Genomic DNA, 25262 nt, shown 5'->3' with positions numbered 1-25262 from the left:
CTCCCACCCTCCCATCACGCAGCTGAAAACTCCCGAAAGGCAGGGTCGGCACTGTCTCACTCACTGTTGAGCTTTTGGCATCTCCAAGTGCTCAGTGAGTGTGCGCGCTATAAATGAGTCGTGAGTGGAGGCACTGGGAACACAGAGATGAACAACAGGCAGTTTCTCATTCGGGTAAGTACCGCCAAGCATTTGAAGAGGGCACCCTCGCAAATTGCTTTTCTAAACTAGACTTTCCGTGTGCCTTCTCTCTCATGCTCTTTGAGGGCAGAGCTGTTGGGCGGAACTTCTCTTTACCCCCAGGACACCTAAGCTCACACCGAGTTCACAGTAAGCCCTTCGATGTGGATGGACTAAACTCAGCTCAGGAGCCCTGCGCATACAGTCTGACGGAGACCGCCCAGCTGGGGAGGGATTTTCCCATGGGTCCCAATGGTGAGTAAGACACAACGTAATTTGGTCAAAATCCCCCTTCCTCTCCAGCCTAGGAATGATCGGAGCACGCTGGGGCGGGGCGGGGCGGGGGCAGGCAGGGTGTCAGACCCAAGCCTTTCCAGGCACTGCAGGGAAGGGGAGGGACAGTCCTGCGCCCACAGCTGCCAACAGCTGCTTCTCACGAAATTACAGGGTCAAACCGCAGGGGAGAGGAAGGACGCTTTTCACCGCTGAAGAACCACGCAGGGCAGCTGGCCCAAGGTCACAGAGCAGTTTAGAGCAGAGCAGCCCAAGACCCCAGGTCATTCAACGCCTAGTCTTTGTCTTGGATTTGGCAAGGATTTCCAAACTTTTTCTAGTAGCAGAGCTCTTTTTCTTGTCATTTATTTTTTTACATTTTTAATGCAGTAATAGACACAAACATGGCTAAATAAAAATGAAATTGCACAGAAGTTCTTTTAGTAGAATCAATCCCTCCTGCCCCAGTTCTGCTTGCCAGGGGCCTTAAGAACTTACGAATGTTTGTTTCAAAAATATATGAAAGCAAAGATGCTTTGGTTGAAAGGGGAGCAACACAAAGCGCTTGTCTGATTACTCCACACACACACACAACCCCTACCCAAGTGTGTACCATAGGACGCCATGTGAAAACCACACAGCGACAGGAAACTTCCCTTACATCACAGCCTCCTGCTTTTCCTGGGGCCTGCTGTAGAGGCAGAAGGAACCTTTCTGCCTGAACAGACACACCTGCACCAGGTACACCTGGATTTTGTCCCACAGCTCTTCCCACACCCAGACTCTTGAGTTCTCACCATCTGCAGCAAAAGAGACCCTACAGAACTTCAAGTTTCCCCAAAGCTTAGGCTCTGACCCGAGGGAGAGAAATGGGGAGGAATCCATGTATGTCACAGTTCATAAAATAACTATAGCTAGTTGGATTGGCAGTCATGCATACCTTAATATGAATTAGTTGAATTAGACTGCTTTCCTACCACCTGGCAAAATTCAGCTATGCTGAAGAGAAAGGAAATGTTGACGTAAGAGGAGAAGAAACTGTGTTGGGGATGGGGAGGACTTAGGTACTTGGGGAGAAGGCAGAACAAGATGGGCCCTGCGGTGGAAGGCTTGGGCTGCTAGGAGGCAGCATGAGGGCGCCTGTGTTGGCAAGCTGGGGGTAGGAAATGACAAAGGTATCAGAGGAATGTAAAAAGAAGGGTGGGAGCACGTCTGGTTGCTTACTCCGCAGTCCTTCCCTTATTTGAAACACTTAAGTCAACACTCTTCAACCGCCTCCACTACGGGCAAAAACAGTTTTTTTTAAAGTTCTGGTCTGCACTGGATCTTGCTGTGTGGCCCCATCAGATGCTGAAGGCAGGAACTTCCTAGCTCATTCTGCTATCTCTAGATCATTGTTCAGCCGTGGGGAAATGCAGCTTGCCACCTAGAAAGGACAGTTAACCAAGGAGATGGTGCAATCTCCTTCCTTCCTCCTCCTTCCCCGAGCACTCACAATGGGTATGTTCTTCCCCCCAAATTCAGAGCAAATACACAGCCCAGACAGCAGCCTCTTCCCACCAGATGGCGATGGGAAGGAAGTGGGGGCACTGACCCGCAATCACAGCTCCCAACACAACCTTCCTGGCATTCTTCCTCCCTCCCAGGGCCTGCGCTGCACTTCCCTTCCTGTCCTCACCACTGGACATGGCACCCCTGAGAACACTTCTCCCCAAAGTGTGGTCCTTGGACCAACAGCATGACTTCACCAGGAACTTGTTAGAAAAGCAGAATTTCAGACCCCACCCCAGCACGACTGAGTCAGAATCTGCGTGTTAACACTATGCCCAGGTGATTCACATACATATTATAGTTTGAGAAGCCCCGTCTTAGAAAATATTACATACAGCAAGCCTGCAACCCAGTACCTAATGGAATCCTGGGTACCCAAAAATTCACTACAAATTCTCTTTGGTTCTGGCTCTTCTTGCTGAAAATCTGGATCTATGAGACTGTTTTCATACCTTGGAAAAGGCAGTATAACACAAATTAATAAATATCTAATGAATGACTCCTATGAATAAGTACTCTTGAAGAGGAGCTTTATGATTTACAAAATGGTTTCACCTGAGATCTCTTATTTCATCCTCACCAAATCCCCGGAAGGCCCTTGGGGACAGGTATCACTGACTCCTATTACAGAGAAGGGGCCAAGCTCAGGACCCTTGGAGAAAGTGGCATAATCAGCCTCCACATCTGGATCCACAACTGGTGGGAATGTTGTGGCTCAATACGGATTAAATATAGTGTTTGGAAGAAAGGATGATGTGTTTGATTTTTCAATGTTTATAATTACAGTAAACTAGAGGCCCGGTACACAGATTCGTGCAGTGGTGGGGTCCCTCGGGCTGGCGTGTACCCTCTCGCAATCCGGGACCCCTCGGGGGATGTTGGAGAGCTGATTTCAGCCTGATCCCTGCAGGCCAAGCCAAGGGACCCGGCCGGTGCATGAATCCATATGCATATAAGATCTTTGGTTAATCTCTTCCTGCCCTCTCCCCTCCCCACTTCCCTCTGAGATTCATCAGTCTGTTCCATGTTTCCGTGCCTGTGGTTTCCACTCCTGCGGTGAGCGTCTGCCCCCTGGTGGTCAGTGCATGTCATAGCTACCCAACAGTCAGATGGTCAGATGGTCGCTTAGGCTTTTATATATATAGATAGATATTTATCAGAAATTCTTTTTTATTTGGGCTTTCTGGTTGGGAACGCAAATCAGCTTTACCTGCCCTGGTAATAAACAATATCCTGTATATGTACTCTAATCAAAAAATTCTTTGAAAATAACAGATTTTTAAAGGTCTTAAAGTTCTCCTGTTTATCACTGTGTCTTTCACAGCACAGTAATTTGCTCATATTTATCAATAAATGTTTTTTAATTAGTTAATTGATAGACAGGTGACCAACTGGCAGATTTATCAGAACATGTCTTCTCCTTTCGCACTGGAGAGGCCTGTAAACTGAGCACAAGTATAAGAAATTAGGCTCCTGCCTCTAAAAATAAAAACTAGATTCCTGATATCTCTTATTTTCTTTGAATCTGCCTCTCTCTCCTCAACAACAATCACTCATTATTTTACAGTCACATCTTATTCTAATTGCAAAGGCTTTTCACTATTCATAAAATAGCTAACATTTTTCTTTCTGTATTCTAGGCACCATTCTAAAATGTATTAACTCATAAAAATAAAAAATAACAAAAAATCCAATTAAAAAATAGGCAGAGAACCTGAAAAACATTTTTCCAAAGAGGACATATAGATGGCCAACAAAACATGAAAAGATGCTCAACATCACTAATCATCAGGGAAATAGAAATCAAAACCACAATGAGATATCATGTCACACCTATTAAAATGTCTATCATCAAAAAGAGCAAATTACAAGTGTTCATAAGGATGTAGATAAAAGGGAACCCTTATGCACAGTTGGTGGGATTACAAATTGGTGCAGCAACTATGGAAAACAGTATGGAGGTTCTTCAAAAAGTTAAAAATAGAAATACCATATGACCCAGCAATTCCTCCTCTAGGTATCTATCAGAAGAAAACAAAAACACTAATTTAAAAAGATATCTGTGCCTCTATGTTCATTGCAGCATTGTTTACAATAGCCAAGATATGAAAGCAACCTAAAAGTATATCAATAGATGAATGGATAAAGAAGATAAATATATATATACTGGAATTTTTCTCAGCCATAAAAAAAAAAAAAGAATGATATCTTGCCATTTGCAACATGGATGGACCTAGAGGGTATTATGCTAAGTAAAATAACTCAGACAGAAGGACAAATACCGTATGATCTCTCTTACGTGTGAAATCTAAAGAACAAAACAAATGAGCAAACAATACAAAACAGAAAGTCTCAAAGACATAGCAAACAAACTATTAGTTGCTAGAGGGTAAGGGTAAGGGGGGGGGGACCAAAAAAGTAAAGGGGAATAAGAGGTACAAAGTTCCTATCCTATATAATAAAAGCCTAATATGCAAATTATCCCTTAGACCAGGAGTTTGACCGCTTGCTATGATGTGTGCTGACCACCAGGGGGTGGCACAGAACATGGTGGGTGCCGGCGACGCGCCATTGGCAGTGGGCAGCAGTGGAGGCACTGCTGGCCCTGATGGGCCCTGATGGGAGTAGGACTGTGGCGGGATGGTGGAGCAGGTGAGCGAGCGGCACCAGGCCAAGGCAAGTGCGAGCAGGGGCCCAATCACCCCACAGATGGCGACCAGCAGCAGCGCTGAGGGAGCCAGCTCTGATCGATCGCCCTGCAGGCAGGATGGTGGAGCAGGTGAGGGGGCAGCGCCAGGTCACCCTGCAGGCCACCCCAAGGGACCCCCACCCATGCACGAATTCATGCACCAGGCCTCTAGTTATAAAATAAATCACAGGGATGTAATGTATAGCATAGGAAGTATAGTCAACAATGTTGTAATAACCTTGTAATGACAGACCTACTAGACTTAGCGTGGTGATCACTTTGTTAGGTATGCTAATGTTGAATAACTGTGTTGTACACCTAAAACTAATATAATATGGTATATTAACTATGTTTTTAAAGCGTGTGGGCAAAAACTAAATAAATAAAATAAAATGTATAACTTACTGAGTCCTTTTAATAACCCTATAAAAGAGGTATTATTATTACCCCCTTTGGGGAAACTGAGTAAAGGGTATACAGGAGCTCTCTGTACTTTGTTTGCAACTTTTCTGTAAATCTAAAATTATTCCAAAATAAAAGTGCATTCTAAAAATGGAGGTTGCTAATGGTATCTCCCTTACAGAGTTGTTATGAGGATTAAATGAACAGATAAAAGGGCTAAGAACAGCATCTAATCACAGTAGTCTCCATAGATATTATTATCTATTTTGTACCTACCCAGAAAATAGTCCTATTCTGTTTTAATGTATTGAAGTTCATTTGGTTTACAAATATTTCAATAATGACTGTAACACTGAGACTGAGAGACATGTCCATACAATAAGGTTTTTTAATCAACCTGGGATCAAGTAGTCCCATAAAGTTTTTGTCAAATCTCATTAAAAACAATTTTTTAAACTTCAACAATTATCAACTCATAGATATCTCCCCCCTCCATTGGATTATCTTGAAGCAAATCATCTGTAAATCTTTCAATATGTATGCCTAAAACATAAGACCCTTCTCTTTAAAAACTATAACCATGGTACTTATCATGCTTTTAAAAATAATTCTTTAATATCATCAATATCCAGTTGGTGCTAATATTTTCCCTATTGTGTCACAAAGGTTATTTTACAGTTTATTTCACCAAATCAAAATCCAAATAAAGTTCATAATTGCGTAGGTCTCTTTTAATCTATATATTTTGCTCCCTTCTCCTCCTCTTCCTTCTCTTCCTCCCCCTCTTCCTCTCTCTCTCTCTCTCTTTCTCTCTCTCTCTCTCTCTCTCTCTCTCTCACACACACACACACACACACACACAATTCATTTGCTGAAAATACTAAGTTTTCTGACCTGCAGAGTTTTCCACAGCCTGGATTTTGCCGATTGCACCCCCATAGTGTTGTTTAACATGTTCCTTTGTCCCCAGTATTTCCTGTAAATTGGTAGTTGGATGTAGAGGCTGATCAGCTTCAGGTTTGTTTGTGGCAAAACTCCATAGGAGGTGCTGTGTGCCTCCATCAGGTGGGACATGCAGCCTGGCTCTTTCTCTCTGTGATAACAGCAGCTTTGATGATCAATGTCTAGATCCATTCACTCAATAGGGGCTTCATTCTATAAAAAGTCATCATCATCACCCAGGACTTGCCTCACTTGGATCCCTTTGCCTGGACGGTACAGCTTTGTTTAGATCAGTAGAGTGTTGAGGATTTTGAACTCCTTCAGGGATACAGACTTTCAAAGCTGTCAGTGCCCCACAGCATGGGCTGGAGGTGGGGGCGTCTCTGCTCGGCCTCCAGAGGATCTGCAGGCTGGTTTGGTGGGTTGTCCCCTCAGCTTTCGTCACCACAGTCGCAGGGTGGGCTTTCTCACGGCTGCTGGGCACACACACAAAAGCACTGAGCACGTGCAGAACTGCCTCCTGAGTCAGCCAGGGGCTCAACCCAAGGACCCTATAACCCTGAGAGCCGCAGCCTCCTTTCAGCAGCCGCGGGTTGTCCTTTGACCTCACCTTCTTGGCTTCAGGGCCAAAATCAGTGACGACTTCTCTTTCTTTCCTTTGAAACATTAATTCCTTTTACTCCCGTAGCTCCTTTTAGATGAGGATTTTCATGAGCTTTCAAAACACTCTTACCTGATCGTCTTAGTGGGTAAGTGAGTAAGGGAGATGACTAGCAGAGCCCCACTTCCCAGGCAGGGAAACTGAGCCGGGAGAGTTTGTCTGCTGTCCTGCTCCGGCCTAAGGTGGGAGATCTTGCCTTTAACAAAACAAAGTCATGTCGTCTGAATAAGTCCAATACCGACCCTGTGGGATCCCCCTACCTGTGGTGTTGGGGAAGCCAGGAGGCTCTTGGCAGGAAGTATCCACGCAGCTTAGGGCAAATCATCCTGCCTAGGTTTTCCCAAACAGCAGCAATTTCAAACACTTTGTTCACTCTCAGGCTCTGCTGTGTGAGAGGCCATGTGTTTTGATCAGGATTTAGTAGATACATCCACCACAGAAATTGAAAATAGGAACAGAAACAGTATCCTCCTCTGACCTAAATCCCAGCCTCTAGCCCAGGAATACCAGGTACAGTTCAGGAAAGACATTCAGGTGCTGAAGAAGATGTGGGAAGGGAAACAACGCAGAAGGTGGGAGGCCAGCCACGTGCCCTCCCAAGATGGGAACGGGCTTGTACCAATCTGCCCAGAGGCCCTCAAGCTTGAGGCCAACAGCAAACACTAGGAGACAGATGGCCAAGGTGGGGGCGGGAAGGGAAAACAACCAGAAACTATGTTGCCCACAAAGGAGGCAAAGTGAAGACAAGGACTGGATCCAGGAGCAGAACCAGATCCAGCCACGTAAATCTCAGCCACATGGGCAAAACCAGCCTGCCCAGCATCGCTCTGACACCCCACCATTCCCAAGAGGGCTCCAGGACCAGCCCCCACTGAGTGATCCTCGCCCAGCACACTGGTCCACCCAGCCTCCCCAGGCCAGCCTGACCCCTCTGCTGCCACAGCAGCACCTGCCACTGAGGTCTGTACCCACCTGAACCATGGCGCATGTGGCTTTTGCCAGTTTACCAAAAACAGGCCACCATCAGAGGGCACCAAGACACCTATCCTCATATTCTGTCATGGTCTGTACAATATGTCAGCCATGGCCACCCCCAGCTAGGCTGTGCAGTCCTAGCACCTATACCAGGACTCTTAAGAGAAGCCGCAAATTCCTCCTAGCACAGCGGTTCTCAACCTGTGGGTCGCGACCCCTTTGGGGGTCAAACGACCCTTTCACAGGGGTCGCCTAAGACCATCGGAAAACACATATATAATTACATATTGTTTTTGTGATTAATCACTATGCTTTAATTATGTTCAATTTGTAACAATGAAATTGGGGGTCCCCACAACATGAGGAACCGTATTAAAGGATCGCAGCATTAGGAAGGTTGAGAACCACTGTCCTAGCAGGACCGACCCACCCAAGGCCGGTTGTCCAAGATCCCCCAGTACACAATACAACTTAGAAAACCTCACCAAACCATGCAAATTCTCACCAACACCCTCACTTTACAAATGGGGAAACTGAGGCCCAGCAAAGGGAATGGACTTGTCCAAGTCTCTGTTCTCCCAGGCAGTGACAGATTCAGGACCAGACAGGTCTCCTGACAGGCAACCCAGTCCTCCTTCCCCTCCACCCCGCCTCATGTTTCAGGCAGCTCAGACTTGGCGCCTCCAAGGAGAAGGCCTGGCAGCTGGGAGAGGAGAAAGCCAAGCCCAGATTACATCAATCTCATGAGTAGCCAAGAAAACGGTGGAGACTATTCTCCCCTCCCGCCCCCAGGTAGCCCGGCTCCAGGAAGCCACTGAAAACGCAGGAGGCTCACCTGGCTCAGAAAAACCCCCACCGGCTACAGGGAGGGGGGAAAGCTAAAAGGCAGCAGTGGGCCATCCTCACGTCATCATGCTCATCACCACACAACCCTTTCTCCCATACCCCCAAATGATAAGAAGGCATAAGATCCCCCTCAGTCTATATATAATCTGGACCCTCAGCTTCAGCACCCCCAAATCTTCCTTCCACTCTCCTATCCTGACAACCTGTCCCCTGCTCACACCGCCCAACATGTCCATCTCTCCTCACTCGGCGAGACCTGTCCATCCTCGAGGGACAGTTGGAAGACCCCTCCTCCAGGAAGGCTTCTCTGCCTCCCGAAGCCCCTCCTCTGACCTTCCGGGCCCGGGAAAGTCAGCACTGGAAGGAAGGAAGGCACAGTCCCCTCCTGGAGGGCGAGTGTTTGCTCAGCCCCGGGCAGCTCTCCGAAGGCCTACTGTTACCTAATTCCTGCCGTTTGTTACTGGAAAAGGGATCACAAGTCCTACTTTTTGGCACATCAAACAGCTTGGGGTACACAACAGTGTTTGATAGATGCCATTGAGCATCATTTATCAAGAACCATAAACCCAAATGTCCATCAACTGATGCATGTAATAAAATCTGCTATATCCATACAATGGAATATTATTTGGCAATTGTAAAGGAGTGAAGTACTGATACTACAATGTGGATGAGCCTTGAAAACATTAGGCAAAGTGAAAGAAGCCAGTCACAAAACAACATCTACTGTATGATTCCAGTTATATAAAATGGCCAGCATAGGCAAAATCCATGGAGACAAAAGTAGATTAGTGGTTACCTAGAGCTAGAGAGATTGGGGGAAATGGGGACTGTTAATGGGTATGGAGTTTCTTTTGCGGGCTGATGAAATGTTCTAAAATCAATTGCGGTGATGATCCATGCTCTGAATATACTAAAAGCCATTGAATTGTACACTATAAATGGGTGGATCGTATGGTATGTAAGTTCTATCTCAAAGGAAAAAAAAGAAGAAAAACCATAAAATACTCACATTCTTTTCCTGGATGTCAACTAGGCCTAAATGTGCGGGTCCTTTATGAAACACTTCCACATATATTGACCCTGGGTCATCTCTCAACACCCTGTGCAGTCAATATTATCACCATTTTACAGACCAGGAAGTTGAAGCTCAGAGAGTTAAGTAACATAGCTCACTAGCCACAGATCTGGGACTTAAATGTGGCCTATGGAGAGAAGAGAAAAGAACACAGCTCCATGGCCACAGAAAGCTGGAAACAAACTCAGCATCCTCTACTGAGGAACTGCCGTGGCAATTATTTGTTCCGGATGCAATGGAGATTACACAAACATTAAAACGATAAATAGGAGCTCCAGGTGTTACAATGTTAAGTGAACATGCGCAAATGGTAAGTACAGTTTGATTACATTTTTGTTTTGTTTTAAATATAGGCGTGGGGCCAAAAAATGGTAGAGAACACAGATGCAAAAATGTGCTAGGATGATGAATAGTTGCGTGAACTCTTTCCTTTTAAAATTTCCTGTGTTGTTTTAACAGAAGGGAGAGGGAGGAGGAAGGAAGGGAGGGCGGGAAGAAGAAAATAAACACTTGAATGGACACCCCAAGCAGCACAGCAGAGCACTATAATTATCCAATCAGGGTGAACTCAAGATGGGGGTCACACAACACAGGCCCCTGGGCTGCAGAGTCACCACAGGCCTTGCAGTCGATGGGAGGAAAGGGCAGGCCCCCCCTTTTAAGTCTGAAAACATAACACCTCCTCTTTGTCAAAAGCAGCACAGCAAAGTCAGACAGAATTTATCCAGTCACTTCTGATCTTTCCTCTGAAATGTTCTTTGTGTCCTGGACACAGCCCCGCCCCCCCTCTGTTTTCACCGCTGTGCACACCTCCATCATGGCATTTTGCTTGAAATTCTCTCTTTATATGTTCCTCTTCCTCACTAGACTGTGAGGTCCTCGGCAGAGCCCATCATCACCCATCCTTGTATCCTCAGGCATCTAATACAGTGCTAGGCACACAGTAGGTCTGCAGTATGTGTTTTCTGAATGGAATTAGCTAGACTCTCTTCATACCTGCCACACTCTTGAGCTAGACTTTTATGGATAAATAATACGCCTAGCACCACCTCCTGATCAGCATTCCTGCCCGCAGTCCTCCCCCCCACTCCAGTTTACCCCACACATCCCCAAGTCTGTCTTCCTGAAACACTGATGTCACCACATTCTCCTCTGCTCAAGACCTGTTTTCCCTTTCCCATCAAGACTGAGTGCCTTGGCCAGGCCCCAGGGCCCTATCATCACCTGGCCCCATGCTCAATTGTACTCTGGCTTCCCGGCAGGCACAGCCCAGCACATGCATTCCCACCTCCAGGCTTCTGCTAGCCCTGTTTGCCTGTCCTGAGATACCTTCTGCCTATTCAAATCCTACCTCTGCTTACATTCAAGTTCCAACTCCTCCTGGCCACGCCAACCCCCAGGGATCCTCGCTCTGAATGTGTCAGCTTCCAAAGTTGAGCACACTTACATTTTTTCCCCCTGTGATTGTCTTCTCCCCACCGCAAAACTAGCTTAATCTTCTTAAGGGCAGGGCAATGCCTTACACTTCATCGGTGTGACCCACCGCGCCCACTGTAAGACAGGCACATTGGAGAAGTTCAAGACTTACGGTTAGGTCTGAAAATCGGGAACACAGCCATGGTTAGTAATAACAAAAGTGATTTCCAGTTGGTGCAGAGGCTTGTTCTAGGCAGCTGGCACCACTGGGGCATGGGTACAAGGGTTTGTAAAAGGGGCTTAGAAATTTAAATCTGTGCCACTGAAACTTAGCTGAGTTCTCTCTAGCACCTGACGGTATAAACCAGTGCTTCTCATAGTGTGCTGCCCAGACCAGTAGACACACACACTCCCAGGAGCATCTCCCAGGAGCATCTCCCAGGAGCTTGTTAGAGATGCCAAATCAGAAACTCTGGGGGTGGGGTCCAGCCTCTATGGTTTGACAAGCCCTTCAGGTGATTCCAATGTCCACTATTGTTTGCGAGCCACTAGTGTAAACACACAAGAGGAATATCCTCAGATACCAGAAAGAACAGCTCCTTCCACCTCTAAAGACTGCTTTATGGATATAATTTTTAACTCAGGCCTTCCTGTTTACTATGACTACTACTGCTATTACTAGTACTGAAACAGTAGTTAGAAAAATTGGCAGAGAATGCTAAGCAGTTGATAACTATCAATATTACTAGAAGTAGTAGTACTGTTATTACTGAGTATTAGTAATGGTAATAGTAGCAGTAATAATAACAGTTATTGCCTGCTTAGTACCCTCTGCCAATCTTTCTAACTACAGTTTTTGGGAGAAAGTGGTTGAGTGGAAAATAAAATCTATGTAGCATGAAGTATAGGCATCCTTGACCTTTTCAACATTTGTCTCTCAGTCTTAAACCAATGATTTCTTATCACTCCCGAAGCCCAGAGGACAACTACAGGCAAAGGCTCTGTCTGCCTTCTCAATCATCTGGATTTGCAGTTTGCATTTTAATTGTTCTAAGCCTCTACAAGAGGTTTTGGTCTCTAATTTGCATACCCACCCCCACCTTTGAAAACATTGGATCATCTGCTGGCATCTCCAGTTTTATCTGGTCCAAGCTTAACCTCCCCTCATTCTTCAGCATCTGTCTCAGTCTGCGCATCGCTGGGTGGGGTGGTTTGTGTGTGCAGTGGCAGCCCAGCTTCCTGTAACTGTGTTTATAAACTTGACCTGACCCCATCAGAAGAGGGTTTGAGGGTTGGCCTACAGTCCTGGGGGAGAATCTGCAGGGCACAGCATTGCCATGCAGAGATGGCTGACTCACACTGTGGTCTCCGGGTCGTGGGGACACAGCAAGAAGGCAGACTTGGAGCTACGTGGCAGAGGGCACCTGATCTGGGCCCTTAGGATCAGCAAGTGGTCAGGGCAAGGGAACAGAGGCAGCCACACACATAGAGGCCCTCAGGATAAATGAGGCAGGTTGGAGTGGAGGATACACAGGGGGACTTTGAACCCTCAGCTGCACCTCCTGTCTGTGAGCCTCCTTTTCCCTACTTGTAAAGTTAGAAAGTGAAGATGATCTCAAAAATTCCTCCCCCAAACATTCGAGTGTTTAGGAGAAAAACAATGCCACAGCCTTATGGACACTGTAAGTCAGCGCCGTGGGTGACAGCAATGTTCTGTAAGTGCATTGTCCACTGCAGTAGCCACTAGCCACGTGGCTACTGAGCACCATAGCTGAGGAACTTGTGATTTAATTTTAATTACATTTAAATTTAAATAATCACACATGACTGTGGCTACTGCATTGCACAGAGCAGCTCTAAATGAATTCATGAAATGCAAGTCCTTTAGAACCCTATCTCCACATAGTAAGTGAAAAGAAAAAAACTAACTTACCTTCTGGTTTTAAAATGATTTAATTTACATGGCAGGAACTCTGAGCACCCTTGAAGAAGTCCCAGGAAGCAGCGCCCCTCTGCCTGGGTCCTCATCCCAGCCTTCCCACCAGCCAGCTTCATGGGAGCTAGCAGTTCCTTCACCAACCTTAGTTAACTAACCTTACCTCTCTGGGCCCAGTTCCTTCTGTAAAGTGCAAACTGGCCACTCCGACTGTGGCAGGACAGTTAAGAAGCTAGGGAAATTCCTGGGCAGGTGGAATGGGGAAACTAAGACAAGAAAAGTAAAAAATGGCCAAACAGTTTAGGCAGCCGCAGCCAGCCTGTGAATGGCAAGACTTTATCTTCCCAACCAAGGACACTTGAGGGAAAATGGCTTATACCTCTCCTCCCTAACCAGAGAATACATAGCTTAAATCACCCTGGTCCAGGAAAATAGAGAACAAAGACCAAATTAATGCCATTTTTGCCAGCTAAACCCAAGGACAGATAAAGTCTGGGGGACAAATAACAAAACCCCCAAAGCAGTTGGGTGGTATCATTTGAGGGGGGTCTTAAGCAAGAAAGATAGTTGTTAGGGCAGGAGGAGGGGGAAGAGAGCAGGAAAAGGGAGTTGATCTCACCTACTGCACAAAGAAGTCAGCAGTCTTGGGACTTTGCCAAGATAAAATTGCCAGATGTTCTCAGAAATTATTGGAAAAGCCATAACAATGTAAAAGGGGAACCTTGAAATCTAGTCTACCCAGCAGGGGAACCTTGAAACCTATAGGGGGGTAAAGTATAAAACTCTTGAGCCCCCACCAGGTGGAGTGCTCGGACTAACCGGGTTGGCCATTTGTGCTTTATGCCAAGTGGATTCTTAATAAATTTGCTTGCTTTGCTTCCTTAATAAACTCACTTGCTTTGTTTCAACACGGCTTTCTGTCATCCATCTGAATCTTTCTCATGACAAAAGCTAAGGAGAGGAGAGCCAACCCCCTTTGACACAGGAAGCTCTCTGGTAAAACAACTTTCCCACACAGTTGTGAGGACACAGAAAGGCTGTACCCTATGATCCTTAAAAGTGTCAGAAACACATATTACTGTCCCCATCCATCACTGCTGGAATGCCCTTCCTGAAGCCTCGGTAAATGGCCCTTTAATGCTGGGAGACTGGGGAAAGGGGGGCATAAGGTGGCAGGGGCAAGGGGATGGACAAAGTTTCAGGCAGCCACTGATTTATCATTTATCAAACACTCAATAAAATATTCTATGTGGCTTAGATGCATTCAATAAATGTGCTACATCAATCTGCCAACAATTTCACTCTTCAAAATTGATCTGACAATTATACTGGTATGAATGTTACACAAAAGTTTGTCTTATTTACCACTAAATCCTCAGTGCCTAAAACCATACTTGGCAGATAGAAGGTGAGTAAATGAGGTATGCAAATGTATATACAAGGATGCTTGTTATGGTAACAACTTAAATGTCTATCAACAAGGGCACTAGTTAAATTTATTATGGTCCATCTATAATAGGTGATCTATGTCACTGTTAAAAAGAACATCACACACACACACATTTACACACACACACATACACAGCACACACACATACACAACACACACACATACACACACACACACACAAACACACTCACACACACCGATCTGGGGAAATGCACAAGATTAAAGAATCATATTTTAGAACATCATTCTGAATCCATCTTACATGTACAGTACAATCCCATCTACATTTTAAAAAACAATATATGCATATATGGTATAAACACATAGACAATTTCTGGCAAGATACACAGAAACTTAACAATGGTCACTTCTGAGGATGGGGCCTACAGAGATTCAGGACAGGGAAAGAAGCTTTTAAGTGCACTAGTTTTTTTTGTTTTTGTTTTTGTTTTTTTATTAATTAGTTTTCTTTATTTTTTTTAACAACTTCTTATTTTAATGTTAAAATTTTACACACTTTCCATTGTGTAAATGTGGCACAGATTTTTTATCATTTTTGTTTTTTTATTAATTAGTTTTCTTTATTTTTTTAACAACTTCTTATTTTAATATTAAAATTTTACACACTTTCCACTGTATAAATGTGGCACAGATTTTTTATCAACTGATCTACAGATGGGTACTTGGGCTGCTTCCAAATTTTGGCTATTACATGATCATGTTAAGAATTCAATCTGGAACATCTCATGGCCAATAAATACATTTACCAAGGGAATGATAGAGAAAAATGTTTACACTGTAACATAATTGGGGGAAATGGGATATATTTGGTGTGATCATAATGTCAAATAGACCAAAAAAAAAAAAAGCACAGAAACAAAACCATGACATAGCCCCTAACAGTCTGGTCCCTCTAAGGAGGCTTGTGGACCCCCTGACACTCACCCCCAGACAATCTGCAAGGTGGCAACCACATCCTTAAGGACTCGAATCATTCCACAGCCAGAGTCCAGGAGGCAGTCATAGTAACACTGCAAATGTCCTATAAAGTGAGACAGGTCCCACTGGAATCTGGAGATGGAGTGAGCCTGCCTAACTCTTCCTAAAGGCTGGCACCTTGTTCTTCATTACAGAGATTTTAGGCTGGGAGTCACAAGTCAGAAGACATTAGGTGAATCTGTGCAATCTTAAAAGGCCAGAAACTAACAGCTTAAACGACAATAGGTGCCTTTAAGACTTGGTAATTGGGCAGAAAAGTGAAACCAAGCGTGAGGCTTCCAAGCAGCTGAGCTGTCTCTGATTACCCTGCAGCAAGCAGCCCGATGGAAGCAAATACCTTAAGAAAACAGAAGGGCTGACTGGGGGAAGGGGTAGGAATTTAAAAGTAAAGAACCTGAGGGCTAGAAGGCGCTGAGATACCATCGAGCCCACATTGCCACAGAAGGAGTGAGGCCCAGATAAGAATGCATTCCTTCTGAAACGGCTGCAGACCAGGGGAAGGAGGGAGCTATTAAGTGACCAGAGTCATAGGTTTCCTGGCTGACACTGGGAAAGCAAGCTAGGTTTGAGCAATTATCCATTCTGGAAAAACACAGTTGGCTGCCCATCACATGGAAGCCACAGGAGACAAGGGCCCAGGCCCTGCAAGTGTTCCAGCCTCACATGAATAAATCATGAGGCCACTGTGAGAAGATAGGAATCTCCGCTTCAGGACTAATTAGTCATTTCACTTAGCAAATCGACCTTCTTTGGGTGTGGCTGGTAGCTTTGCCAGACAGAAACACCTTCTGGCTAGGATTCTGGGCTGGGAGGTTCAGCCGCCTGGGTCTTCCCTGAGGTTGCAGCAACTTGGATCAAGTGATTATTCACTTCATTTCCCTCTAACTGGCCTCCACGGTGACCTTGCCCCCTCCTAGAGAACTTGACCCTAGGAAGTGCTACCCCTTAGGCTGCTAACAGAGAAAAGCGTGGTCCACCCTGAGGAGGCAGCAATGCCGGGGGCAGAGGTGAAGGGGTTGGCAACTCTGGCCTGCCTCAGGCACAGGGAGAACCGTCCTGTTGGTCCAGGCCCTGCCTTTATCAAACTCGACCTTTCAGAGACCCGAAGGCTATATGGACAAACACAATGTTCAACCGGAAAGGGAGCTTTGAGATGAGGAAAGAGTGAAGATAGGGTATAAATTAAATGGAGTCACTTCAACCAAGCTGCCCAAATTATTAACATTATGAAGGCTGAGACAGGAGGAGAAGACTCTGTTCTTGTTCTAAGGAGACTGGGAACTTAAACTTTTTGAACTTTCGAGTCCTGCATGAATGCCCGGATATACATCAGACCACCAGGTAACCCTCTGATTACTTCCTGAGGACTCACATATCCAGTCCACCCAATATCCACCTGACATCTGTTATCAGACTGCCTGACATCTCACCGATAACCATCCTGGACCAATCCTAGGGCTGAGGATGCAGGACTGGTTATTCATAATAATGCACTTTTCACTACAAGAACTCAGCTTTTCTTTCTTCTTTAGAACACTTCTGGGCTTCTGCCTAGCTGTGTTCCCCGTTTGCAAATTCTAAGACCCTTAAATAAATCTTTGTCAGTTATTTCTGAATTTGTTTGACAGACAGTATCTGATAGTCCGACGTGCTGGTTTTCCAGAGGAAGAAATGAGAACCCAGAAAGTGAGTGACTTGTTCAAAGCCCCCTGATAATTTAGGAACAAATCACCACTTCTTGGATTTTCATTTTTTCCTCTGGAAAACCAGAGTGTTGGACTATTAGATACTCTCAAAGGTCTCGGGTAGAACCTTGTGTGGTTGTCCCAACAGGTCCTGGATGAGACCTGGAGTCCACAAACACTTTCCTCTGCCAATGGGGTATTTATCAGAGATCTCAGCTTACATCTAGTAAAAAAAAAAAACACAAAAAAACACACACACACCAGATCTAATCCTGCAAAAAAGTTAATACAATTAAATAAAAACAAGACATGCCACAGTTGAGGGAGGAGAGAGAAATTATCAGAGAAGCATGAGGCATAGAGTAAGAGGAGGCAGGCAGGGAAGGATGAGGAGATCTGGCCAGAGGAGCAGAGCAGATCTTTGCAGAGCAGTAAGTCAGGGGAGGCAGCAGGAGAGGGTAGGGCATGGTCAGGGACCTGTGCCAGCTGTAGACGGGCAGGAGACAAATAGCCTGGCTGATCCACGGGCCCTTGCCATAACAAGGACACCCTCTCTCCTGCCTATCCGCTATTGTAGACGGGCAGGAGACAAATAGCCTGGCTGATCCACAAGGACACCCTCTCTCCTGCCTATCCGCTATGGGACAAGGACAGCATGTTCCAGGTGGGAACTGTCACTCTGCAGTTCATGAGTAGCTAACCCCAGGGTTCTATGAGCTCTTCAAACGAGGGCCTTTCATTGCCAGTCTATGGGGGTCCAAGACCCACTTGACCATAAGACAAGGACAGCATGTTCCAGGTGGGAACTGTCACTCTGAAGTTCACAAGTAGCTAACCCCGGGTTCTATGAGCTCTTCATACGAGGGCCTTTCATTGCTAGTCTATGGGGGTCCAAGACCCACTTGACCATAATGCTCAGGGGACTGCTTGGGGAGAAGAGACAGGTGCATCAGCACAGGACCCAGTCTGCAGTGAGGGCACTGACCCCAAAGGTCCCAGACAACTCCAGGAGGAAAATGGAGTAGCAGGTATAGTGGGATGTCTATGTCCCAACCCCCAGAACCTGTGAATGTGGCCTTATTTGGTGAAAGGGTCTTTGGGGATGTACCTAATTTAAGCATCTTGAGATGAGATCATTCTGGATTACGTGGGTGGGCCCTAAATCCAATGATAGGTTTAAGAGTGAGGCAGAGGGAGATGGAACAGAAGAGGAGGACTCACAGAGGCACACAGGGCAGAGGGTGATGTGAAGACAGAAGCAGAGATTGGAGGGATGCTTCTACCAGCCAAGGAATGCCACGGATTCCACCGCCACCAGAAGCTCGGTGAGTGCCATGGAACCGATTCTCCCTCAGAGCCTCCAGAGGAACCAGCCCTACCAACGCCTTGATTTCAGACTTCTGGTCTCCACAAGTGTGAGGGAATAGTCGTCTGCTGTTTTAAAGCACTTAGTTTGTGGTAATTTGTTATGGCAGCCCCGGAAACTAACACAGCAGGGAAGGGAGATGGCGAAACGCGGGCTTGGGGTTTGCAGCATTCTGAGAGAAGGTGTCACTCATCTATGTGTCACAGGGGTCACGAGGCCTGTGGCAGGGGGACCTTCCCAGGAGGGTACCCAAGAGGACATAGCAGCCTCTGGCTCCTGAGAACTTCAGGACGGCTGGATGCAGGGCCATGAACAGGAACCCACACCACCCCGCCCTGCCCTGTCCTGCCCTGCCCTGCTCTCTCATCAGGTACTGGCTGCCTCCAGCAGGGCCCCAGCCTCTTAAAGATTCTCTGTCCAGAGCTGAAGTCCTGTCCACCCACCCAGCCGACTCTGCCTGACCCTCTTTATCCATGAGCTCCCCAAAAGCAACTGGACCATCCTCTCCAGCAAGTTTCTCAGAGTCCATTATCATAGAGAGCATGTAGGTCAGTGGAAAGTGTTCTGGCTTTGGAATCAAACAGACTGGATCTTAATCCCAGGGTAACTTGAGATGGGAGTGATTTGACCTCTCTGAGCCTCTGTTTTCTCATCTGTAAAGTGGGATAATCACTGCCACATAGGTTACTACGACAATTAGAAACAACACAGGCATAATGCCCAGCCTATGGCTTGCTATACAACAGGAGGGCAATAGCCCTGGCCAGTGCAGTTCAGTTGATTGAGCATCAGCCCATGCACCAAAAGATCTCCGGTTCGATTCCCGGTCAGGACACATACCCCGATTGTAGGTTCAATCCCTGGTTAGGGTGCGTACGGGAGGCAGCCAATCAATGTTTCTCTCTCAAATCGATGTCTCTCTCTCTCTCTCTTTCCCCCTTTTCCCTTCCTCTCTCTCTAGAATCAATTAAAACATATTTAAAAAAACAAACAGGAGGTCAATAAATGGTAGCAATTATCATCACCATTATTTACATGGATAACAAAGTGTCTTGGGAACTTTGGCCTGAGCCCATCTTGTTTTCATTGCTGTGGAAGATACAGAGAGATCCACATCATGGGCTGTTCTCAAGGGCTCCGACTCAGCAGAGTTGGCGAATACCTACTGTGTTCCCTCTTCTTATTGCCTTCAAGTCCCTCCTTCCCCAGTCACTAGGTGTGACCCCAGTCCCCTATGTACCTCCAATAGTCACCCAATAAATATTTGTCATGCGATTAATGAATAAGTGACATTGAGTCACCCAACCCCTTGAAACGTCAGTTTTCTCATCTGTAAAATGAGGCTAATGGCCTCTACCTACCCTTCTGTCTCACAGCGCAATTACAGTAGAAACCAAGCAGCAGCCAGAGCAGGCCTTTGAGGCAACGCCCCCCACAAAACCCCAAACTACACCTAAAGGTTGTCCCATTTTTACAGAGGTTGGCCATGCTGGGCCCAGGACAGTCACAGCGAGGTCTGGTGCCTTCAAGTCCCTCCTTCCCCAGTCACTAGGTGTGACCCCAGTCCCCTATGTACCTCCAATAGTCACCCAATAAATATTTGTCATGCGATTAATGAATAAGTGACATTGAGTCACCCAACCCCTTGAAACGTCAGTTTTCTCATCTGTAAAATGAGGCTAATGGCCTCTACCTACCCTTCTGTCTCACAGCGCAATTACAGTAGAAACCAAGCAGCAGCCAGAGCAGGCCTTTGAGGCAAAGCCCCCCACAAAACCCCAAAATACACCTAAAGGTTGTCCCATTTTTACAGAGGTTGGCTGTGCTGGGCCCAGGACAGTCACAGCGAGGTCTGGCGATGCTCACATCTCCCCGTGCCCAGAGAGCCTGCATTCCAGGACCTGGGCAGGTCCACATCTTACTGGGTGCAAACCTCCCTGCCTTTCCTGGTTTGCTGTCAGAACACCTTGGCTTAATTCTGACACCGCCTCTTCCTGGCTGTGTGACCAGGTCACTTAGCCTCTCTGAGCCTCCGTTTTCTGTAAAAGGAGGGTTAATAGCCCCTGCCTGTCTAGAAATGCAACCATGAGAATTGAATGAGATAATGTGCATGAACATGCCTTATAAACTGTAAAGTTCCATACAAATGTAGGTAACTATTACTATTACCGTTGTTACGTAAGAAACAAAAGACATGCACAGTGGTGTGAGCCATGGAGTAACACAAGCTCCTGGAACAGAGGAGGAGCATTCAAATGCCACTGCTCCTTTCCATTTTGGTGACGTGGAAACCTTCGCCATCAAATTTCGAAATCCTATCTGGCTTTGCCAAGGAACCAAAAATATTCTAGCCACAACTCAGGAGAACCACAAGATAAGGCATTTCCATAATGGGTACTGCTGGGCTTCAATCAACTCAGCTGCTTCAGCCAAAAAACATAGTTTTTTAAAAACACCAAACACCACAATTCAGCCCCTCCCCCAAAACACACATCTTTTCTCCTAAGAAAATAAAATACGTGGAAACCAACTTTAACTGAAATCAAACTCTGAGGCATTCATTCTCGGAAGGCAGGCCTTCCCGGGTGAGGGGGGCAGACACAGCATTCTCGTTATGGTCCGCAGGTAGAGCGCGTTCCAGTGGAGGTGGGTGAGGAAAGTTTATTTTTGTGTATGGTGTAAGTTGCTGGTCTAGTTTCATTTTTTTTTTTTTGCATGTATCTGTCCAATTTTCCCAACACCATTTATTTTTTTGAGTCATTCAATAACTATTTATTGAGTACCTATTCTTTTTTTATTATTATTACTTAATATATTACAAAGTGCCTTAACCGGTTTGGCTCAGTGGATAGAGCATCGGCCTGCGGACTGAAGGGTCCCTGGTTCAATTCTGGCAGGGGGCATGTACCTTGGTTGTGGGCACATCCCCAGTTGGGGGTGTGCAGGAGGCAGCTGATCGATGTTTCTCTCTCATCTATGTTTCTAACTCTCTATTCTTCTCCCTTCCCTTCTGTAAAAAATCAATAAAATGTATTTTTTTTTTAAAAAAAGAAGTGAACAAAGAAGGCCTCTAGACCAAGCACCAACCTTGATGCAGCAACCCTGTGCTCCAATTTCCAGCTCCCCAACGAAAGGCCTTCCCTAGAGCATAAGCAGTCCAAAGATGAAGGGCCCTCTGGACTGGCCAGTATGAGCCTCAAAGGAGGCCCACCTGTCCCATGGTTCTCATGGCCCCCCTGGGCCTGCTGAGTCACCCCAGGTGAGCAAAAACTCCCAGTCCTGGGTTCAGGGCTGATACATTAGGATCCTACCTGCAGCTACTCGTTCATGTTTCACATTGGAGCTGCCTCTTCCTCCAAAGACCCTCAGTCCTGTCTGGAGGCTGCAGGTTTCTCCTTGAAGGTTTCTGTTTTCCAGTGCAAAACCCTAAGTCACTTGAGAGGCAGCCTGGTATGGTGGGAAGAGTAAATGCTGGCGTTGGCCAGTGTGATTCAGTTGGTTAAGCATTGTCCCATGCACCAAAAGGTCACTGATTTGACTCCCGATCATGGCACATACCCAGGTTTCGAGTTCGTCGCTGATAGGCAATGGTAGGCAGCCAATCAGACAATTGATGCTTCTCTCTCACACATCAACGTTTCTCCCTCTCCCTTCCTCTCTCTCTCTCTCTCTCTCTCTCTCCTTCTCTCTCTGAAGATCAATAAAAAAATATTTTAAAAAAAGAGTAAATGCTTTGCAGTCAGGTGACATGGGTTTAAACCCGGGTCTGCTGACTGGCTCTGGAGCTTTGGAAAGGTGACTCTCCTGGCCCTGGTTTCCTCATCCCTAAGAGGCAGCTAATTTTCTAAGGATTAGTAATAATGTATGGACGGCTCCTGGTAGATGGTTGGTGCTTAATCGGTGGTAATTTTTATTATAATTGCATCCCCATCCCCAAGCTACAAATTCTAAGGCCTAGTCCCTCCTTCATACCTGGCTCCTCCTACGTTTGGCTCACATGTAACCACTTATCAAAGTGGCCAGTTCTCAGACCTGCCCAGTTCTGGGCCAAGCCGGGCCTGGACTACAGGGTTGGCAAACAGAAAGCACTCCAAGCAGTAAGTGTTTGTTTACTTAGAAAAAAAAATCCTGAAATCGCAAGTGATTGGACTTTTTCCCACCACATTCTGCTTTCATGAGTACAAATCATTAAGTAAACACAGGGTTTATTTAGAAGAATAACTTCTCTCATATGGACTTCACTCTTCTCTTGACAGCTATGTTACTACACAATGTCCAATAAACAAAACAATGATTTGAGGGACCTAGAAGATTCTGAAAGTTCAGACCCTTCAAATAAAAATATTTTATTTCTAATACATTGCCCTTCTCTGATTACAAAAATAATATGTGATCATTGTAGACAGAGTGGAAAATAGAAAAAGGATATGAAAAAATCAAATTAGTGGCAATTTCACCATCTCGAGAGAATGTCACAATAAATGTTTTGGTGTATTTCCTTCCAGTCATTTCTCTATGTGCCTCAAAGGTGTTTAAAATCAAATAGAAGATTAAGAGAGCCAGCCGGTGCCGACAAGACAGCAGCCATGGATTGCCCATAACGGCTTCCTCGTCCTGTTTTCCCTCCTCCCCACTCCTAAACAACTTATTTGTTGGTGACACACCTACACATTGCGTAACTACATCTTGTCTTATCAGGGCTTAGTGAACTTCTACCCTTTGAGTGAGTTAATGCAGTCATCTCTGCTTTCCATTTTCCTGCCACAGAGTCAATATTTACTAGCAGTGTTGCTAAAACAGGCCCTGAATAAACTCGGTGCTAAGCGTCCCTGCCTAATGTCAGCAGAGGCAGTCTCGGCGGCACCAGAGGCTTTACTGTGCCACAGGCCACAGGTGAGTGACTCCTGCCCTGACTGAACAGGTGGGCCCCGGCCCAGCAAGGATGCTTCATGTAATCTTAAAGTCCAGGAGGCTCGTGCCAAAAGACATTTAAATATTAAGACATAGGGAAACTGAGGCCCTGTGGCGGGAAGAACTTGCCTAAGCACATATAGCTCCAGAACCAAAGCCTGGATCCCTGCACTCCCACACCAGCCCTCTCTCATTGAATGAATGAGAAACAGCTGAGACTGCAGTGGGAGCAGAACCCACCTCACAGGCCTGGATTCAAATCGGGCAAGTGCTGCTCTGGTTAGTTTCACAGAAGGGTCTCCCCAAAACTGGCCTGGTCTCGTAGAGTGATGATTAAGGCGATACCATGGCGTCGTCAGTTCTCTTGTTTCCGCTGGAATTCGTTCATTCATCTCTTCGTGGGACAAATTTTTATTGAGCCCCACGGCGGGAAGGCATTACTTGCTTCCCCAAAGCAGTGCCACCTGCCCACCTCTTCTAAAAAGAATCTCTTCACAGTTGTCAAAAGTGACAGGCCCATCGGGTAGCCCCAAGGAAATCTGGGGCCTAACGGGAAGTATCTATAGGAAGGAAATATAGGAAACTTATAGTTTGGAGATAGATCTCTGACACAGACCTCTGGAGGAAAGTCCCTATTCCTAAGAACACCTCGGGTACTGAAAGGAACAAGTCAAAAGGGAGAGGAAAGACGATGGTGTGATATACCAAATGCCTACAGTGTTTCTGTGGAGTCGCAGAAAGAGCAAAGGAGCTGGAGTGAGGAGACCTGCATTCAGATCCCACTTGCACCACCAAAATGTTGCATGGCCAACAGAGGGAGCGTGTCTTGCCTAAGGCCACACAACATATTGGTGGCCAAAGTGGGACTTGAATCAAGTCTTTACTCAAGTCCATGGCTGATGGCTCAGATGCCACAAATGAGTCTCTCTACTTCTCACATAGCCCCAAGAAAGCCACACCCCTGACCTAGAAATTCCATGGTAATAGGCCTTCCCTTCATCTCAGCAGACCCCGTCCAAAAAAGGGAAGCCCTTGCCCCTTCTCTCCCTGGGACTAGATACTCCACTTGAGTTCACAGAACCAGGCTCAGTCACTTCCTGGAGAAACAGAAGCAAGACAGAAGTCACTAGGCTGACCCAGCGCAGGAAGAAGCTGTGATGTGGGGCGAATCTGGTACATGAGAGGGAGAACAAGTGAGCATTCTGTACAGCTGCTGAGATGTCAAACAGCTCTGCACACTTGGCCTGTTCCCCTGCTCTGCCCCCTCCAGGCAAGAAAACAAAGAAGGTTGTGTGAGCGGAGCTGTGGTGAAAACGATGCTGCTGTACTTCTACTGGCTCCCGGGCTTGTAGACACAAACTCAAGGCCTGGAGGCTCAGCTGGCTGAGCACAGTTTATGGCTGAACTGGCCCTTGTGTTTGCTGAATGCTTACCTTGCATCCCACCCTATGCTAAAGGTGGTGAAACACTAAGAAAGGTAAACCTTGGCCCCTGTCCTCAAGGGTCTCACAGCCTGGCTTGGACACAGAATGAACCTCCAGAAAATCTTCTGCTTCAGAAGAATTATATATGAGGCCCAGACTCTAAGAGCTATGGATGCTTGAAGCTGGAAAGATGGCTGGGGCAAGTACTCATGGCAAGGCTTTAAATGGAGAGGAGGTATTTTCACTGGACTTGAGGGCTGAGCAGAACTAGTGGAAGAGAGGAAGGTGGGTAGAGAGAAGGTGCTCAGAAGAAGGAAGAGCATCTCATTAAGAGACGTGGACAGCACCCTAACTGTTTAGCTCAGTGGATAGAGTGTCGGCCTGCGGACTGAAGGGTCCCAGGTTTGATTCCGGTCAAGGGCATGTACCTTGGTTGCGGGCATATCCCCAGTAGGGGGTGTGCAGGAGGCAGCTGATC

General features: G+C 46.3%; 1 protein-coding gene across 5 annotated transcripts in view; it reads right to left on the bottom strand.

Moving 5' to 3' along the window:
• Nucleotides 1-25262, bottom strand: part of DAPK2 (death-associated protein kinase 2) — a 109917-nt gene that overhangs the window by 64933 nt on the left and 19722 nt on the right. Inside the window, exon 1 of one of the 5 annotated variants that reach the window (XM_014535480.1) lies at nucleotides 15345-15437. The exons of the other annotated variants lie outside the window; for them this stretch is intronic. Within the exon in view, the coding sequence (XP_014390966.1) occupies nucleotides 15345-15394 (50 nt within the window). The 5' untranslated portion in view covers nucleotides 15395-15437. Of the gene's footprint in view, nucleotides 1-15344; nucleotides 15438-25262 lie in introns of those variants that run through there. 5 annotated transcript variants of the gene reach the window in all.

The sequence above is a fragment of the Myotis brandtii genome, unplaced genomic scaffold, assembly GCF_000412655.1.
Source record: "Myotis brandtii unplaced genomic scaffold, ASM41265v1 scaffold144, whole genome shotgun sequence".
Lineage (NCBI taxonomy): Eukaryota > Metazoa > Chordata > Mammalia > Chiroptera > Vespertilionidae > Myotis > Myotis brandtii.
Note: the sequence above shows the minus strand (reverse complement) of the source record. Positions and strands in the feature narration are given on the sequence as shown.